General features: G+C 54.0%; 1 protein-coding gene across 2 annotated transcripts; it reads left to right on the top strand.

Moving 5' to 3' along the window:
• Window positions 1-19: 19 nt before the first annotated feature.
• FN3KRP (fructosamine 3 kinase related protein) lies at window positions 20-10,574 on the top strand. Of its 2 annotated transcripts, XM_002723041.6 has the most exons (6): window positions 20-263; window positions 4,132-4,283; window positions 5,450-5,541; window positions 8,070-8,152; window positions 9,041-9,163; window positions 9,370-10,574. In XM_002723041.6, exons 1-6 carry the CDS (start codon window positions 123-125, stop codon window positions 9,706-9,708), a joined length of 930 nt encoding a protein of 309 aa, XP_002723087.2. In that variant the 5' UTR covers window positions 20-122; the 3' UTR covers window positions 9,709-10,574. The 2 variants fall into 2 exon arrangements, with proteins under 2 accessions (XP_002723087.2, XP_089174660.1); XM_089318534.1 differs by lacking the exons at window positions 20-263; window positions 4,132-4,283; window positions 5,450-5,541 and adding an exon at window positions 7,554-7,980.
• Window positions 10,575-19,786: the final 9,212 nt, after the last annotated feature.

The raw sequence follows: 19,786 nt of genomic DNA, 5'->3' as shown, positions 1-19,786 counted from the left end.
TGTCACGGCGGCTCGGGCCCGCCCCTCAGCCAATGCTTGCAGGGCGCTGCGTTTGATCCTGCCCGGCCGCCATCGCTCGCCTTTGGTCCCGGCCGGAGGCTCTCTCGCATCCAGGCGAGAACATGGAGGCGTTGCTGCGGCGGGAGTTGGGCTACGGCTCGGTCAAGGCCACGGGTCATTCGGGAGGCGGGTGCATTAGCCAGGGCCAGAGTTACGACACGGACAGAGGACGAGTGTTTGTGAAAGTGAACTCCAAGGCGGAGGTCAGGGCCGGGGCTGGGGGCGCGGGGGGCTGTGGGGTCTGGGGGGGTCTTCTCCCGGGTCGGCGTGGCCGCCGCGTTGGGGACGTCCCTTATGTCCGGCGCGTCGTGAACGCGGACGCCTGGGAGAAGCGGCCTGGGGGGTTTGAGGCGCCGCGTCGGCCGCTGTGCTGCGGGCTGTGTCCACCGCGCCCGGGAGTCCGAGGCCTGCGGTGGACACATCGCCGCCGGGATGTGGCCGCCCTGAAACGCGGGGTCTCCGGACCAGCCGCGGGCCCCGAGCGGCCCTTCCCGCCGTCGGCCTGGGCCCTGGCGCAGGTTCTCCGTGCGCGGCCCCCGGCGTGGCCGAGGACTGGGCGTGAGGACAGAGGGGCAAGCAGTTTGCCCGCTTAGAGTGGAGCCGCTCGCGGGGCTTTAGAGCTTGTTCTGTTGCTGTTCCTCGGGTTTTCGCCTGCTTCATCACCGGAGTCCGTCTTCCTTTGGCTCGTCTTCCTCGAGTGGAGCCCAGGCACTCCCGCGTCTGACCCCACGCGCCACCACGCCTGCCCCGCGTGATCTGCCCGTCGCCTGCTCCTGTCGTTGGTTTCCACTCGCGCCCCTCCCGGGGGTTCTAGAGCTGTGTGACCGCACCCGTCTAGCTCGTCTCGCCTTGGCCCTGCTGCCCCTGGCGGTGTTCTTGGTCCTGCCACAGGCAGTCCCTGGTCCTGTGCGCTGGGCTCACAGACCCTCCTTCACCTTTCCCTGCCTTTTTTTTTTTTTTTTTTTTTAATTAAATACCACCCCTTTATTACTTTATTCTCCACACCAGTACTGTAGTAAAAGTGGAGTCAGGGCCCAGTTGTTTTTCCTTTATTTTCCAAAGAGAATACCTGAAAATTCTGCTTAGGACACAGTTCTCTCCCTTCTTAGCAACTTCAGCCATCTAGGGAAGTAGTCATATATATGTTTAAAATCTATTTATTTGAAAATCAGAGTTACACAGAGAGAGAGGTCTTCCATCTGCTGGTTCACTCCCCAATTGGCCACAACCGCCAGAGCTGTGCCAGTCTGAAGCGGAGCCAGGAGCTTCCTCCAGGTCTCCCATGCGGGTGCAGGAGCCCAAGGACTTGGGCATCTTCCACTGCTTTCCCAGGCCACAGCAGAGAGCGGGATCAGAAGTGGAGCAGCTGGGTCTCAAACCGGCGCCCACGTGAGATGCTGGCACTGCAGGCGGTGGCCTCACCTGCTGTGCCACAGCACTGGCCCCAGGTAGTAATAATATTTACCAAGTGTTTAGAATGGACCACATGTTAGCTGCTAACTCAGGTAATTAAGACGGCAGGCCTATAAAATTAGTAATCATTCTGTTTTACAGATGAGGAAACTGAGGCCCAGACTAGGTAACCTGTCCAGAATCAGAGTTAGTAACTATGAAAATAACTAAAGGGCTCCAGCTCTGTGGTTTAGCAGGTTAAGCCTCCACCTGTGATGCCAGCATCTCGTATGGGCACCAGTTTGAGACCTGGCTGCTCCACCTCCCATCCAGCTCCCTGCTATGGCTAATGCAGGGCAGTGGAATATGGCCCAAGTCCTTGGGCCCCTGCATCCACTTGGGAGACCAGGAAGAAGCTTCTGGCTTTGGCCTGGCCCATCCCTGGCCATTGTGGCCATTTGGGGTGTGAACCAGTATATAAAAGACATCTCTCTCTGTCTCTCTCTCTGACTGCCTTTCAAAGAAGTTAAAAAAAAAAGTAAAAAATAGGTAGAATAATGTCCATGGGAACATTTAAAAAATTTTATTTATTTAGTTGAAAGTCAGAGTTACACAGAGAGGAGAGACAGAGAGAGAGAGAGGTCTTCCATCCGCTGGTTCACTCCCCAACTGGCCACAACAGCTGGAACTGAGCTGATCCGATGCCAGGAGCCAGGAGCTTTTTCTGGGTCTCCCATGCAGGTGCAGCGTCCAAGGACTTGGGCCGTCTTTCCATTGCTTTCCCAGGCCATAGCAGAGAGCTGGATTGGAACTGGAGCATCTAGGACTCAGACTGGTGCCCATATGGGATGCTGGCGTTACAGGTGGTGGCTCCACCCACTACCCCATAGCGCCGGCCCCCATGGTAACATTTTTAAATAAATTTTTAAGTTAAAAATTTTAATTGACAGAGGACTGAGAGTTTCCATCCACTGGTTCACTTCCCAAACGCCAGCAACAGTGGCAACTGGGCAGAGGAAAGCCAGGAGCTTGGTCTGCCATGTGGGTGGCAGGGACCCAAGTGCTTGAGCCATGACCACTGCCTCCTAGGCTGTGCCTGAGCAGGGCGCTGGAATCAGAAGTGGAGCTGGGGCTGACGCTGCGGCTCACTAGACTAATCCTCCGCCTTGCAGCGCCGGCACACCGGGTTCTAGTCCCGGTCGGGGCTCCGGATTCTGTCCCGGTTGCCCCTCTTCCAGGCCAGCTCTCTGCTGTGGCCAGGGAGTGCAGTGGAGGATGGCCCAAGTCCTTGGGCCCTGCACCCCATGGGAGACCAGGAGAAGTACCTGGCTCCTGCCATCGGATCAGCGTGGTGCGCCGGCCGCAGCGTGGCAGCCATTGGAGGGTGAACCAACGGCAAAAAGGAAGACCTTTCTCTCTGTCTTTCTCTCTCACTGTCCACTCTGCTTGTCAAAAAAAAAAAAAAAAAAAAAAGAAGTGGAGCTGGGACCCCACCCCGGCACTCCCCATGGGACTTGGGCTTCCTGAGTGACAGCTTAACTGCTGGCCAGACACCCGCCCCACGATCCCCAGTAGCTCCACGCTGGAATTAGGTGTCCATCAGCAGAGGGTGGGTGAAAACGTTTTGGAATGTTCACGCAGTGGGGCACTGTGCAGTGAGAGGGAACTCTCGAATGCTCATACAAAGCAAATGCAGCGTGGAATGAAGCTGGACTCAGCATGTGGCCCCAGGCAGAATAAACCTCGGAGGGGGTGGGGTTTCCCGACTGGTGACATCCAGGCTGATGTAGGCCATGGTTATGCTGTGAGGGTTCTTTTGAGTTGGATACTTGCATCCCAGTGACGTTTTTCCGTAAAAAAAAAAAAAAAAAAAAAAAAAAAAAAAAAAAAAAAAAGATGTGAAGGGCAAGGACTTATCTCCCGTGGGAAGTTAGGGCAGACTTCCTTGAGAAGTTAAAATGGATGTTAAGTTGACCTCTGAAGAATGGTAAGAGGGAACTGACCTGTAGAAAGGTGAGGGACTCGAGTTCTGAGCAGAGGTGAAAAGGCTGGCTGCTGACAAGTGGGGCTCTGGGGGCTAAGGCGGCCACACAGGGGCTCCTGGAGCACCTGTGTACATGGGGGGCGGTATGGCCTAGGTAGGGTGCAGAGTGGAAGAGCTGGATTTCCTTTCTAAAGGGGTTGCTGCTGTGTGGTGAGCAGGGAGACCTGGTAGAGGACGGTCACCTTGGTCCAGGGGACTAGGCTGGCACCGTGGTGAGAGGAGGTGATTCCCCTTCCCAGGAAGGCAGTGGCGGAGAACAGGGTCCCTCTGTGTGAAGAGTGGTCTAGTCCTGGTGCTGCCTGTACCTGAGGGACCAGGTGGAGCAGGACTGGGTGGGGGGGTGTTATCTGAGGACGCCAAGAGAGCCCAGGAGGATCTTCATAACCTGCGTTCTCTGGACAGCCTTTGGATCCAGTCAGAGCCTAAGCATACAGTGCAGGCTAGAAAGTGCATGCCGTCTTATTCCTGTGCAGCCTCGGAATTTGTCAAGTGCCTGTGGCAACTCTGTGCCTGTCTGTCAAGTCCTCAGGCAGGACAGCCTGGGCCAGGGCAGAACGTGTCTGCATAGAACATTCCTGCAATGACCTTGTTCTCCCCCTCCTCCTCTTACCCCTCCACCACCATGGTTCTGACAGGCCAGACGGATGTTTGAAGGTGAGCTGGCAAGTCTAACTGCGATCCTGCAAACAGGCACCGTGAGAGTGCCCAAGCCCATCAAGGTCCTGGACGCCCCAGGAGGCGGGAGCGTGCTTGTGATGGAGCATCTGGATATGCGGTCTTTGAGCAGGTCTGTACTTTTTTTTAAAGCTTTATTTTATTTACTTGAAAGGTAGAGTGACAGAAAGTTGCAGAGAGAAAAAGATCTTTTGCCTACTGTTTTACTTTCTTTTTTTATTTTATTTTATTTTATTATTTTTTGACAGGCAGAGTGGACAGTGAGAGAGACAGAAAGGTCTTCCTTTTGCCGTTGGTTCACCCTCCAATAGCTGCCACGGTCGGCGCACTGCGGCCGGCGCACCGCGCTGATCCGATGGCAGGAGCCAGGTGCTTCTCCTGGTCTCCCATGGGGTGCAGGGCCCAAGGAGTTGGGCCATCCTCCACTGCCCTCCCGGGCCACAGCAGAGAGCTGGCCTGGAAGAGGGGCAACCGGGACAGAATCCGGTGCCCCGACCGGGATTAGAACCCGGTGTGCCGGCACCGCAAGGCGGAGGATTAGCCTAGTGAGCCGTGGCACCGGCCTTGTTTTACTTTCAAAATGGCTGTAATGGCTGGGGCTGGGCCAGGCCAAAGCCAGGAGCCCAGAACTCCCTCCGGGTCTCTCACATGGGTGGCAGGGCCCATGTACTTGAACCATCCTCTGCTGCTTTCCCAGGTTCATTGAATCGGTCCAGCTCTGGCCGATGTGGCCATTTGGGGAGTGAAACAGTGGATGGAAGATCTCTGTCTGTCTGTCTTTCTCTCTGTAACTCTGCCTTTCAAATAAATAAATCTTTTTTAAAAATCATAAAAAAAGTGGAGCAGTGAGGCCTGATATGGGATGCAGGTGTCCAGGCAGCAGCTTAACCCACTGCACCACAAGGCGGCCCGAGCAGGTCTGTCTTGATGCCCTCTCTGTTGGAGAAATCCTTGGGACATAATTCTGCAGGGCGTGAGACAGGGAAGCCATGCCCCCCCGCCCCCCAAGAACGTGGGTTCTGTAGAGTGAGCGCCGTGGACTCATTGCAGCGCGCGCGAGAAAATGCTCTCGAAATGAGACGCTGACAGAGCGCCCAGCTGTAACCTTGACGAGACTGGGAACGCCACGGCCGAGGCTGGTTTGCTCATTCCGCTTCACTACAATGGACTTTGGAGCCTCAGAGTGCCTGACCTACTTGCCGTGCACCGAGAGCTGTCGCTGTGTGTCACGTGCTGTTTGTGTGTCACCTGTTCAGTTGCTGCCTTTTGGTTTCACAGTCACGCTGCGACGCTTGGATCCCAGCTGGCAGATCTGCACCTTGATAACAAGAAGCGTGGAGAGACACTCCTGAAGGAGGCTGGCACAGTGGGTAGGGGTCTGTGTGGGCGTGGGGACTGCCTGGAGGAGGACACGAGGCTGGTGTGGCCTCAGGGTGGGCCGAGGTGCAGCCTCGTCAGGGTCAGACTTGGGCTGAAGCCAGAGCAAACACACGTGGCCCCAAGGCTGCGGGGCGGCAAGCACAGTGAATGTGATCGGCCGTCGGGAGTGAATTTGAAGACAGGAAATATTTGCTGAATTCGCAGACCCCTAGAATATGCTTTTCCCCTGACTCCCCAGGGCAGTCTAATCACAGTCACTTTGGATTTCTATACAAAGTAAGTCTTTTTTCCAGAAATCATTTTTTTTAAAAGATGTATTTATTTATTTGAGAGACAGAGTTAGAAAGAGGGAGAGACAGAAAGGTCTTCCATCTGCTGGTTCACTCCCCAAATCACCGCAATGACCAGAGGTGAGCCAACCTGAAGCCAGGAGCTTCTTCTGGGTCTCCCGTGCGGGTGCAGGGGCCCAAGGATTGGGCCATCTTCTGCTGCTTTCCCAGGCCACAGCAGGGAGCTGGGTCAGAAGTGGAGCACCTCTGGCCATTGTGGCCACTTGGGGAGTAAGTCAGTGGATGATGGAAGACCTCTCTCTCTCTCTGCCTCTGCCTCTCAAATAAAGAAATAATTCTTTCGGGGCCGGCGCCGTGGCGCACTAGGTTAATCCTCCGCCTGTGGCGCCGGCATCCCATATGGGCGCCAGGTTCTGGTCCCGGTTGCTCCTCTTCCAGTCCAGCTCTCTGCTGTGGTCTGGGAGGGCAGTGGAGGATGACCCAAGTGCTTAGGCCCCTGCACCCGCATGAGAGACCAGGAAGAAGCACCTGACTCCTGGCTTCAGATCGGCGTAACTCTGTCCGTAGTGGCCATTAGGGGAGTGAACCAACGGAAGGAAGATCTTTCTCTCTGTTTCTCTCTCTCACTTACTCTGTCAAATAAATAAGTAAATAAATAAGGAAGGAAGGAAGGAAGGAAGGAAGGAAGGAAAGAAAGAAAGAAATCTTTCAAAAAAAGAAGAAGTAGAGCAGCTGGGACCAAACCGGTGCCCGTGCGGGATGCCAGCACTACAGGCGGAGGCTTAGCCTACTACGCTTCAGTGCTGGCCCCCAGAAGCCATTCTCAGGCTCAGAGTGGCAGCCCTGAGTTCAGTGTGGGGTCAGCACTGAAGGGATCTTCCTGTACATTCGTCCACAGGCGTGGACAGTCCATGTGTGGCTCCTGCAGATATCCTGCTTGATGTGGAAGCTGCCAAGCAGCAGACAGATAACCCAGTATCTACTGTGCCAGAGACGGTCCTGTCAGATGGTCTGCCCCCTGAGAATCTACTGACGGGTCCCACAGACTGCCACTCCACGAAAATCCACTGGCAGGCCGCCTGTTCAGTGAGAATCTGCTGAGGGATCCCACAGAACGCCTGATCTGTCTGTGAAGTCTCCTGGCAGGTCCCCATAGACAACCCACCCAGTGAGAACCCCTGACGGACCCCACAGAGCACCCGTCCTGTCCTCTCCGAGCTACTTGGAGTTCAGAGTGCTGGATTTTCTCTGGGTTTAGGGGCGACAAAGGAGGAGCAACTTTTGCAACACAGCAGTTTCGCTGTCAGAGAGACGTCTTTTGGCTGGCTGTGGGGAGCCACCCTTCCCTGCGTGGCGTTGTGGGGTGCTTCTCTTTTCCTCAGAAGAGAACTGCCCCGCGTTATGGTTTCTGTTTTTATTTATTTATTTATTTGAGAGGTAGAGTTACAGACAGTGAGAGGGAGAGACAGAGGGTCCTCCTTCCATTGGTTCACTCCCCAGGTGGCCGCAATGGCCGGAGCTGCACCCATTCGAAGCCAGGAGCCAGGTGCCTCTTCCCGGTCTCCCAGGTGGGTGCAGGGGTCCAAGGACTTGGGCCATCCTCTACTGCTTTCCCAGGCCATAGCAGAGAGCTGGATGAGAAGAGGAGCAGCCGGGACAAGAACCGGTGCCCGCATGGGATGCCGGCGCTGCAGGCGGAGGATTAACCTGTGCCACGGCACCGGCCCTGATTTTGTTTTTTGACAGTGTTTCCCCCTGACTACGCTCTGGTGCCACACCTGGGGCTGTTGGTGATCTTGATTATTGAACCTGTTTTTTCTTTTCATTTTTTAAAAAAGATTTATTTATTTATTTGAAAGGCAGAGTTGCAGAGACGGAGAGGCATAGAGAAATCCTCTATCTACTGGTTCTCTCCCCAAATGCTGCACAGGCAGGCTGAAACCAGGAGTTTCATCCAGGTCTCCCTCATGGGTGCAGGGACCTGGACCACCCGCTGCTTTCTCAGGCGCATTAGCAGGGAGCTGGGCAAGTGGAGCAGCCGGCACTCAAACCGGCGCGCCTGTGGGATGCTGGCATGCAGGTGGAGACTTTGCTGGCTACACCATCGCGCTGGCCCTGAATCTGTTCTCTGTCCTGAGGGTTAGTGTGTGAGAAGAGGGTGTGGGAAGGCCAGCCTGACCGAGAGCAATGAGAGTGACCTGTGGTTTTTCTTTCTCTTTGCTCACAAGGGAGGGGGAGTGGGCATGCAGAACGGCCCTTCGTGGACCAGTTTGGATTTGACGTGGTGACGTGCTGTGGATACCTCCCCCAGGTGAGTGACAGCTGTGCCTCCTTTCACAGGCAGCTCTTGTTTTCTGACAGCTGGTGAAGGTCTGTGCCTCTTGTTCTTTGCTGGTTCTAAGAGGTTGCCGTGAGGTCCACCACCTCACAGGCTGGGGAAGTGGAGAAACCGAGGGTTTGCTGAGTTCTCAAAGCAGAGTGAAGGATCGCAGCTCCCAGTTTTGTGGCTCTATGGTCCTCTGCCCTGGGAATTTCAGCCTGAAGAGTTCTTGGTGCCCAGAGAGTGCACGGATGGGCGGAGGCTCTGCTGTCACAGGAAAGGCAGCGTGGGCCCTGCGCAGGGCTCACCGAGGAGTCTGGGAACTCGCAGGGTTTCCTCCGGGCAGGAGCGGATGACGCTTTTGAGATGAGGAGTGCGTTAGGGGGTTGTCGGGAAAAGGCCTCAGGGCTGTGGGGTGCTCTCTCCTGCCTGCTCCAGGAAGTGTCGTCAGCTCCACCCCGTCCTGCCTGGAACCTGCTGTGTGTGTGTGCATGTGTGTGCGTGTGTGCATGTGTGTGCGTGTGTGTGCGTGTGACACGGTTGTGTCTGCTGCCTCTGTCACGCTGCTTTCGTGCGTCTCACTTCCCCCAGGTGAGCACCTGTGTCCTGATGCGCCCTGAGTGGGGCTCAGACTTCTCACGCTGTCACCCTGCCAGGGCTTGGGGCCAGGGAGGGTTGGCTGCTCTGCCTCCACGCTAAGGGAAGTGTACCTTCAAAGAAAACGTCCTGGGAGGCTGCAGTGGGCGCTGGAGGTCTCCACGTGTCTGTGAGACTCTGCGGCCATCCCTCGCCCCCTTCAGCAGCCTGCGTCCACTGTGGGACACTGCTGGGCGTCGGAGCCTCCTTCAGTTGCGGTCTTTTCCTGTGTCGCCCGTGCAGGTGAACGACTGGCAGAAAGACTGGGTCACATTCTACGCCCGGCAGCGCATCCAGCCCCAGATAGACATGGTGCAGCAGGAGTCTGGGGACAGGGAGGCCCTGGAGCTCTGGGCTGCTCTGCAGGTGAGCAGCGTGCCCCGTCGGCACGCACGCGGGAGACACCGTGGCAGTGCGGCCACCTGTAAGTCTGGGTCTGCAGGAAGCAGAGCCCTGTGGCGTCCGTCCTGCCCCGTGGCAGTGCGGCCACCTCTGAGTGCCGGCTGCTGCTCAGACACCAGGATGCTCAGAGAGACACCGGCCTCCGCTGAGGCTCTGTTTTCTTCCCACAGTTGAAGATCCCCGACCTGTTCCGTGATCTGGAGCTTGTCCCGGCCTTACTCCACGGAGACCTCTGGGGAGGAAACGTGGCAGAGGATTCTTCTGGACCCATCATTTTTGACCCGGCTTCTTTCTACGGCCACTCGGAGTACGAGCTGGCGATAGCCGGCATGTTCGGGGGCTTCAGTAGCTCCTTCTACTCTGCCTACCACAGCAAAATCCCCAAGGCCCCAGGGTTCGAGAAGCGCCTGAAGCTGTACCAGCTCTTTCACTACTTGAACCACTGGAATCATTTTGGGTCAGGGTACAGAGGATCCTCTCTAAACATCATGAGGAATCTCGTCAAGTGAGCTGGCGTCCCTGCAAGGAGCCTCCACGTGGACCTGGTTCTCGCCAGGGCCGGTGGGGCTCTCGTTTCTCCAGGTTCTCCTCGTTGTGTGTTCTTCCCAGTTTTCCCAGTGACTGGAATAGCGTAAGACCCACTCGGTAGCTTATTTCCAGGCCGTAAAAGGTACAAGGTGTCTCCGAGGAAAGGTTTGGCCATCCTGAAGCTACACACTGTTGGGCTTCACAGCTAGACAGAGCCACGCTGGGGAGATGGACAGGGGGCCTCTGAGGCCCGGTGCCTTGGGCCTTGCTGCTGCTCCAGAGGCAGAGAACCGAGGGAGGCCACCGCGTGGGGAGGGCACCCGGTGAGCAGGGACGCGGCCAGCGTGCGTGGCTCTGCCGCTACCTCCTGCTGCCCTCGGGTCCAGGGCCATCTCGGAGCTGTTGAAGGTGATGCCTTGTGATGGGTCCGATGGGTCCAGAAAGCAGCCTACTCTGGTTTCAAGAAGGACGGCTGCAGGCTGACCACATTCCGCTTTCTCTCCGCATTCCTCTGCTGACCACATTCCGCTTTCTCTCCGCATTCCCCTGCTGACCACATTCCGCTTTCTCTCCGCGTTCCTCTGACCTGCTGCAGGCCGAGCACTGAGAACGGCCCTGCTGCTGCCTTCCCCGGTGCTGTCCCCTGCAGCTTGGTGGCTTTGCTCTGCAGCGTACCCAGTGAGTGCTGACCAGTGAACTGCTCGTGCGCGGCCCTGCTGCCGAGAGCGCTCTGCATGGACCGGCTGGGTGGGCTCAGTGGTTTCAGTTCCCTCTTGTCTCAGTTTGCTCACAAGACTTTAATACATGGTGACAACAAGTAGGTCTGACTTGTTTCACGAAACAGCAACAGTGTCTTTTTGTGTCCTTTTGTGCAAATAAAAGCTCAGAGTATCAAAACGCCAGCAGGTGCAGCCTGGGAACTGTCTTGTCCGTGGGTGGGAACTGTCTCCTCCGTGGGTGGGAATGGTCTAACACTTGGGAACTGTCTCACACGTGGGAACTGTCTCGTACGTGGAAACTGTCGTATGTGGGAACTGTCTTGTCTGTGGGTGGGAATGGTCTAACACGTGGGAACTGTCTCATCCGTGGGAACTGTCTCACATGTGGGAACTGTCTCGTACGTGGAAACTGTCTCATCCGTGGGTGGGAACTGTCTCGTCTGTGGGTTGAGGGGTAGTTTAACTGTAGCTACGTGGAAACTGTCTTGTCCGTGGGTGGGAACTGTCTCGTCTGTGGGTTGAGGGGTAGTTTAACTGTAGCTATGTGGAAACTGTCTTGTCCGTGGGTGGGAACTGTCTCGTCTGTGGGTTGAGGGGTGGTTTAACTGCAGCCTGGGAACTGTCTCATACCTGGGAACTGTCTCATACGTGGGTGGGAACTGTCTCATACGTGGGTGGGAACTGTCTCGTCCATGGGTGGGAACTGTCTCATACGTGGGTGGGAACTGTCTCATTCGTGGGTGGGAACTGTCTCACACGTGGGTGGGAACTGTCTCATACGTGGGTGGGAACTGTCTCGTCCATGGGTGGGAACTGTCTCATATGTGGGTGGGAACTGTACGTGGGTGGGAACTGTCTTGTCCGTGGGTTGAGGAGTAGTTTAACTGCAGCCTGGGAACTGTCTCATACGTGGGAACTGTCTCACACGTGGAAACTGTCTCACACGTGGAAACTGTCTCGTACATGGGTGGGAACTGTCTCATACATGGGAACTGCGTCGTCCATGGGAACTGTCTCACACATAGGTTGAGGGGTAGTTTAACTGTAGCCCAGGAAATGTCCGTGGGAACTGTCTCGTCCGTGGGAACTGTCTTGCCCATGGGAACTGCGTCATCCGTGGGAACTGTCTTGTCCATGGGAACTGCACCATCCGTGGGAACTATCTCACATGTAGGTTGAGGGGTAGTTTAACTGTAGCCCAGGAACTGCCTCATCCGTGGGAACTGTGTTGTCCGTGGGTGGGAACTGTGTCATCCGTGGGAACTGTCTTGTCCGTGGGTAGGAACTGTGTCGTCCGTGGGCGGGAACTGTCTCACACGTGGGTTGGGGGTAGTTTAACTGCTGCTCCTCCTTCGAGGTGGAGAACTGGGAAAGGAGAGGGCAGGCAGCTGGGGCTACAGCTGGGGGGAGCCTCGGCGCTGTGAGCGTGTTGGGTCCAGGTTAGGGTTGGAAGGCTGTCATTTGGGGTACGCCTGTGGTGTCCTGGTGCTGGATGGAGTGGAAGGATCTGTCTCCTGTGCTGTGGGTCAGGGCCCTGGGGCAGATGGGATGAATGCAGGACAAGGGACCATGGCTTGAAAACTTGGCGTTGCCAAAGCTTCAAACCTGATGACCCCTGGACTCTGATTTGCCGGTTTATCTACTCTGAGCCCGGCGAACAGATCACGGGGTCTGCGCTGTTATTCCCGCCTGTCATTACACAGACGTGGGGTCCAGGATGGTTTTGGCTTTGGCAGCTGCCAGTCTGACATACTTATTCCATCATGAAACTGTTCAGGAAGCATAGCTCAGGGTTCCTCCTTGCCTGTGGTTGATCTGGTAGGAGCAGATTGGCTGGTGGGCAGAGAGCCATGGATGGACTTCTGTTAGTCCTGGGGGTCCTGAAGGAAGTTGGCCCAGTGTTGTGGCATAGCTGTTAAAGCTGCTGCCTGTGATGCCGGCATCCCGTGTGGGCACCAGTTCATATCCCGCTACTCCACTTCTGATCCGGTTCCTTGCTGATGGGCTGGGAGAAGCAGCAAAAGATGGCCCAAGTCCTTGGGTTCCTGCTGCCCACGTGGGAGACCTGGATGAAGCACCTGGCTCCTGGCTTTGGCCTGGCTCAGTCCTGGCTGTTGCTGCCACTTAAGGAATGAACCAGCAGATGGAGGCTCTGTCTCTCCCTTTTTCTCTAAATCCTCAAGTAAATAAGTAAATCTTGGGGGAAAAAGTCTTCATTTTACACAAACCACCAATGCTTAGAACTTGTAGCCTTGGGACTGGTGCTGTAATATAGCAGGTAAAGATACCGCCTGCAGCACCAGCATCCCACACGGGCGCCAGTTCAAGTCCCGGCTGCTCCACTTCCCATCCAGCTCCCTGCTAATGCACCTGGGAAAGCAGCAGGTGACGGCCCAAGTGCTTGGACCCTGCCATCGATGTTGAGACTCAGAGTTCCTGGCTTCAGCTGGCCCAATCTTGGCCATTGCAGCCATTTGGGAGTGAGCCAGTGGATAGTAGATATCTGTCTCTCCCTCTCTAACTCTGCCTTTCAAATAGTTGTCTTTTTTTTTTTTTTTTTAGATTTATTTATTTATTTAAAATGCAGAGTTACAGAGAGGCAGAGTTAGAGAGAGAGACAGACAGACAGACAGACATCTTCCTTCTACAGGTTCACTCCCCAGATGACCACAACAACTGGAGCTGCGCCCATCTGAAGCCAGGAGCCAGGAGCTTCCAGGTCTGCCACGTGGGTACAGGGGCCCAAGGACTTGGGCCATCTTCTACTGCTTTCCCAGGCCATAGCAGAAAGCTGGATCAGAAGTGGAGCAACCGGGACTCGAGCCAGCACCAGTATGGAATGTTGGCACTTCAGGTGGCAGCTTTACCCACTACGCCATGGTACCAACCCTAGTAGATCAGTCTTACATACACACCTTGCAGCTTCAAGTGGGCCAGTGCTAGAATTGGCATTTGGGAACCACAACACTGGTGCGTCTCATGGCCTTCCAGTGGGTCACTCACAATCCCTGCTGGTTTTGCAGAGTGTGAGGCAGCCCCGGGGTCACTGGTCCCTGGGGGAGTTGACACTGGCCTGTCCTAGGATAGCCAGGACTCCCTCTCGAGCATCCTCCTGGGGGCTGTGCCAGGTGCAGAGAAAGGCTGGTTCTGCCCCTGGTGGCCTTGTCAGTCACCTGGGGCTGGGCCCTTCGTGCTCCATCAGCACAACGTTACTGGAGGAGAGGAAGGCCAGGCTTCCCCAGTGTCGGCGGGAAGGGCGGCTCAGGCCTCCAGAAAAACTGCTGCTTCTCGGGCCTGCAGTGATGTGGGGGAGAAGGTGTTAGAGGGCAAGCGGCGTCGCAGTGCTTTTCAGATTTTGTGATGCTGCAGTGTTTGTCAATTTAAAAATTGAAAGCTTTAGCTGGCGCCGCGGCTCACTAGGCTAATCCTCCGCCTAGCGGCGCTGGCACACCGGGTTCTAGTCCCGGTCGGGGCGCCGGATTCTGTCCCGGTTGCCCCTCTTCCAGGCCAGCTCTCTGCTGTGGCCAGGGAGTGCAGTGGAGGATGGCCCAGGTGCTTGGGCCCTGCACCCCATGGGAGACCAGGAAAAGCACCTGGCTCCTGCCATCGGATCAGCGCGCTGCGCCGGCCGCAGCGCGCCGGCCGCGGCGGCCATTGGAGGGTGAACCAACGGCAAAGGAAGACCTTTCTCTCTGTCTCTCTCTCTCACTGTCCACTCTGCCTGTCAAAAAAAAAAATAATAAAAATAAAAAAATAAATAAATAAATTAAAAATTGAAAGCTTTAGAGAGGAACCTAGATGGTGGGATAGGGAGGGAGCTTACTGCTGTAGTCCAGGGGAAGATGGCTAAACAAACAAACAAACAAACAAACAAACAGCGTGGGGAGAGAACAATCTCAGGGAAGTTAGGGAGACACTGGACCTACGTGGAGGGACACAGTGGACCTACGTGGAGGGTGTGGACGCGCACAGCTCAGGACCCAGCAGCTGAGAGCCTCAGCACCAGCTTTGGAGTGAGGTGAGACCAGACTGCAGCAGCCCACGCCGCTGTGATACAGCTATGGGATGAGCCTGACATGAGACTGGCTTGGAGCCCTGTGGAAGACAGTGTACCTACCAACCGAGAGGGGAGAAAGGGGGCCGGTTTCTCTTTCCCCAACACCTGCACCAGTGTCCTGTGCTAGCTGAGAGAGGGTGGCAGCGCTTTGAACATACATAACAGCTGCGCCAGCTCGTGTCTGCGGGCCCAGAACCAGCTAAGAGGAGGTGCCTGAGTCTGGCTGGGAGAATTAACCTGGGGCTGGGCGCTCGTGACTGTGGGAGCCTTGTGTGCTGGGACCCTGAAAATGCTGTGGCTGTGTGTGAGGGCACAGGAGTGGCTGGGACTTTGGGCAGTCACTGTGGGATGCCCCACACATGCAGGGCTCCCTGACTGCCTGGTCAGGGTCATTGCTGCAGGATCCATGCTCACCCTGAGGACTGCACAGGTCCTTTGTGTGGTCATGTGGCAGTGCCCAGGCATTGGTCTCCTTGGAGCAGAGGAGGTGAGTGTGAGACTATGCCAACAGAGTTGAACAAACCTCCCCTCTGATTAAAAAAAAAATTTACTGTGCCCAACTTGGAGTCATCTTGGATACTCCCCTCACCCTGGAGCACGATCAGAGCTCCCTGCCACAGCCGGCAGACCTCAGGGTATTCAGTGAAAGAGCAGACACTGCACTAAGTCCCAGAGGCATGGCTCAAAGATAAAGCCATCACAGTGGGGGAAAACCAACAAGTATCACCACAAACGCCTAAAAATAAATGCAGCAATTCAGGAAACAAGAATAAGGAAGACAACACGATACCCCTAAAGGAACACAACAACACTTCAATACTAGACTGTGAAATGAAGAGAACGAAGAAATGCCAGAAACGGAATTCAAAAAATTGATTGTAGGATTATGCAGAAGCAATCAGACACAAACCCACAAACTAAAGAAATGTGTACATGGCATGAAAGAAAATTTTCTAATTGAGATTTTAAAGAGAAATCAAAACAAAATATTGAAACGAATTCAATAGATCAAATAAAAAATATGGTGGAAAGCCTTAACAGACATGGTGAGGCAGAAGAAAGAATATTCAAGTGCTGGAGATCTACGGGACACTATCGAATGACCAACATACAGGCCTCAGGAGCTCCTGAAGGTGTGAAAAGAGAAAATGCACTAGAAACCCATTTTGGGGGAAATAATTACAGAAAACTTCCCTAATTTGGAGAAAGAATGGGATGTCCAAGTACAGGAAGCACACAGACCTCCTAATAGACATGACCAGAAAAGATCCTCACCACAACACATTGTAGTCAAACTCTCCACAGTAAAACATAAAGATTCTAACATGTGCACGCAGAAATGCCAGATTACTTTCAGAGAATCTCCAATTACAACTGACTTATCAGAAACCCTATAGACTAGGAGAGAATGGCAAGATGTATTCCAAGTCTTAAGAGAAAAACTGTCAACCCAGAATACTGTGCCCTGCAAAGCTCTCATTTATGAACGAAGGTGAAATAAAGATGTTCCACAACAAACAGAAATCGAAAGAATTTGTCACCACTCACCCAGCCTGACAGAAGATGCTTAAGGATAAACATGGTCATCACTGTGAAGGAAGGTAAAGGCAGAAAATCTCCCAGTAAACATACAAAGGAAATCCAAAGTAAACGATAGGACTACTAATGGGAAAATGGCAGGGCCAGTTACTTATCAACAGTCACCTTGAATGTTAATGGCCTCAACTCTCCAGTTAAGAGTTGGCTGAATGGAAAAAACACAAAACCTATCTACTTGCTGCTTACAAGAAACACATGCAGACAAAGTGAAAGGATGGAAAAGATACTCCACATTAACAGAAACCAAAAAGAAATGGTGTAGTCATCCTAATATCAGACAAAATAGACTTTAACACAAACACTGTTGGAAGAGACAAGGGCACTATGTAATGATTGAGGGATGAATTCAACAGGGAGATGTGACTATAATAAATGTATGTGCTCCTAAGTACAGGGCACCTCGCTATTTAAGAGAAATGTTAAGGGGTCTAAAGGGACACATAAACTCCAGTACCATAGTAATGGGGACTCAGTACCCCACTTCATCGATGGACAGATCAACCAGACAGAAAATCAGCAAGGAAACGACAGGGTTAATTGACAGTACAGACCAAACGGACCCAACAGGTATCTACAGAACTTTCCATCCTACAGACGCAGAATGCACACTCTTCTCATCAGTGCGTGGAACCAGGTCAGGCCATAAGTCAAGTCTCAGCAAATTAACAAAAAACTGAAATCACACCATGCATCTTCTCTGACCACAATGGAGTGAAGCTGGAATTCAACAACTCAAGAATCTCTAGAATATGTGCAAACACGTGGAGACTGAACCACGTGCTCCTGAGTGAACAGAGCGGGTCATGGAAGAAATCAAGAGAAATTAAACTGTTGAGGAACAGTTTTTTTATATACTACTTGTTGAACTCTTAGTACAGAGTTAATCTTCTGTGTATAAAGTTAATTGAAAATAGATCTTAGTAAAAAAGAATGGGAATAGGAGAGGAGGGAGAAGGGTGGGGGTGGGGCTGGGAGTGTGGGTACAGTGGGAAGAATCACTATCACTATGTTCCTAAAGTTGTATTTATGAAATGTGTGAAGTTTGCGTACCTTAAATAAAAGGTTTCTGGGGAAAATATGAAATTTTAAAAAGAAAAAATGAAAAATAAAAGCTTTTAAGGACCTATTTATACGAAACACAGAGTGACAGGGAGAGGGAGAGAGAGATCTTCTATCCACTGGTTCTCTCCCCAGTTGGCTACAGCAGCCAGGGCTGGGGCAGGAACTCCATCCTGGTCTCCCGTGTGGGTGCAGGGGTCCAAGCACTTGGGCATCTTCCACTGCTTTCCCAGGTGCATCAGCAGGGAGCTGGATTGGAAGCAGAGCCACCAGGACTTGAACTTGCTCCAAATGGGATACCAGTATCACACGTGGCAACTGCTTAACTCACTATACTACAATGCTGGCTCCAGAATTCTACAGTTGTTTTAACTAGTCTAGTTTTCCACCCCAAACTTTTAATTTTGTGTCCCTAAAACACACTTTTCTGCCTCTGTAAACAGAGGGGCCTGATTTTTGGTCTGTCGTTAACTCCGACTGGTTCCAGCCCACTTCCCTGGGCTATCTGGATGCCTTACGCAGGGTATGGCTTGGGCTGCTGAGGAGGGACACTTCCCAAACCCACGGAGCACTTCACAAAGGGACGCCTGACAAGACCTGGGCAGGGTGTGAGGAAGCCCGAGGTGGCCTTGCTGACGAGGGAACAAAGACACTCATCTCACCCTCCTCCCCACTTCCCATCTCAGGGGCTCCCCTTGGCAAATCCCAAGCCAAAGGCCCACTGGTTACTAGAGGGGGACCGGTCAGCCCCAGGCGGAGCATGGCAGACGGGTGGAGATGGGATATGAAGGAGAAGCTGCAGACACTGGGTGCAACCCTGGGAAAACACGTTCCGCTCTCCCTCCACCTGTCCGGCCACTCCCGGTTCCTGGGCTCACCTCCTTCCTGCTTTGGTTTGTACTGTACCCAAAATCATCTTTTTTAAAAAAAGCTTTGGCCGGTGCTGCGGCTCACTAGGCTAATCCTCCACCTGCGGCGCTGGCACCCTGGGTTCTAGTCCTGGTTGGGGTGCCGGATTCTGTCCCGGTTGCTCCTCTTCCAGTCCAGCTCTCTGCTGTGGCCCGGGAGTGCAGTGGAGGATGGCCCAAGTGCTTGGGCCCTGCACCCCATGGGAGACCAGGATAAGTACCTGGCTCTTGGCTTCGGATCGGCACAGCGCCGGCTGTAGCGGCCATTTGGGGGTGAACCAACAGAAGGAAGACCTTTCTCTCTGTCTCTCTCACTGTCTAACTCTGCCTGTCAAAAAATAAAAAATAATAAAAACAGCATTATAGTTCGTACCCCATAAAATGCTCCACTAATCGTCAGGAGCCTTGGGATCTCTGGAATCCGCAAGGGCTCCTGTTAGCCCTCACAGGGAAGGACTCCCTGGCCTGGCGCCTGCACACCAGGCTCTTCACCCCAGCACCTGTCCTCACGGAGGGCCCTAAGCTCACAGGTGCTTCTCTGCATGGCCCCTCAGGTGTGATTATGGGCTGTCACGAGTTGAGTGAGAGAAGATAACTGAGGATGGACTTCAACCCAGAAAGGTGGGATCAAAATAGCAGAACAGAACTCTGCGCCCAGGACCGGACGACCACGTGGGGGCAGCAGACACGGTCCAGGTGCATCCCTGTGGCGTTTTCAGGCACTGGTGACAGAGTAAGAACAGCTTCCACACAAACAATAGGAACTGGGGCCAGCACTGGGGCGTAGTGGGTAAAACCGCAGCCTGCAGTGCCGGCATCCCATATGGGTGTTGGTTCGAGTTCTGGCTGCTCCACTTTTGATCCAGCTCTCTGCTGTGGCCTGGGAAAGCAGTGGAAGATGGCCCAAGTCCTTGGGCTCCTGTATCTGTGTGGGAGACCCAGGAGAGGCTCCTGGCTCCTGGCTTCAGAGCCGTTGTGGTCATTAGGGGAGTGAACCGGTGGATGGAAGACTCTCTCTCTCTCTTTTTCTGCTTCTGCTTCTTTCTCTGTGTAGTTCTGACTTTCAAATAAATAAATAAACTTAAAAAAAAAAAAGAATAGGACCCAAAATGGCCTTGAAGTTGTGCACATCAAAGCTGAAGCTGGCGGGGCTGACACTGTGGTGTAGCAGGTAGGGCCGCCGCCTGCAGTGCCAGCATCCCATATGGGCGCTGGTTCTAGTCCCGGCTGCTCCACTTCTGATCCAGCTCTCTGCTGTGGCCTGGGAAAGCAGAAGATGGCCCAAGTCCTTGGGACCCTGCACCCACATGGGAAGACCCGGAGGAAGCTCCTGGCTCCTGGCTTCGGATCGGCTCAGCTCCAGCCATTGCGGCCAGTTGGGGAGTGAACCATCTGATGGAAGTCTCTCTCTCTCTCTCTCTCTCTCTCTCTCTCTCTCTGCCTCTTCTTCTCTCTCTGTGTAACTCTGGCTTTCAAATAAATAAATAAATCCTAAGAAAAAATAGTAAATGCTCTCTTTAAAAAAAAAAAAAAAAGCTGGGCTGGCACTGCTGCTCACTAGGCTAATCCTCTGCTTGCGGCGCCGGCACACCTGGTTCTAGTCCCGTTTGGGGTGCCGGATTCTGTCCCGGTTGCCCCTCTTCCAGGCCAGCTCTCTGCTGTGGCTTGGGAGTGCAGTGGGGGATGGCCCAGGTGCTTGGGCCCTGCACCCCATGGG

The sequence above is a fragment of the Oryctolagus cuniculus genome, chromosome 17 (assembly GCF_051225735.1).
Source record: "Oryctolagus cuniculus isolate XC-2025 breed Fujian yellow rabbit chromosome 17, ASM5122573v1, whole genome shotgun sequence".
Lineage (NCBI taxonomy): Eukaryota > Metazoa > Chordata > Mammalia > Lagomorpha > Leporidae > Oryctolagus > Oryctolagus cuniculus.
This window is presented reverse-complemented; position numbering and strand designations above follow the sequence as displayed.

Bases quoted from the DNA above. Each gene is read 5' to 3' on its own strand.
- FN3KRP (XM_002723041.6), top strand. From the start codon at position 123: ATGGAGGCGTTGCTGCGGCGGGAGTTGGGCTACGGCTCGGTCAAGGCC. The intron at 264-4,131 runs GTCAGGGCCGGG...TGGTTCTGACAG, and splicing joins AAGTGAACTCCAAGGCGGAG to GCCAGACGGATGTTTGAAGG. The intron at 5,542-8,069 runs GTAGGGGTCTGT...TTTGCTCACAAG, and splicing joins GAAGGAGGCTGGCACAGTGG to GGAGGGGGAGTGGGCATGCA.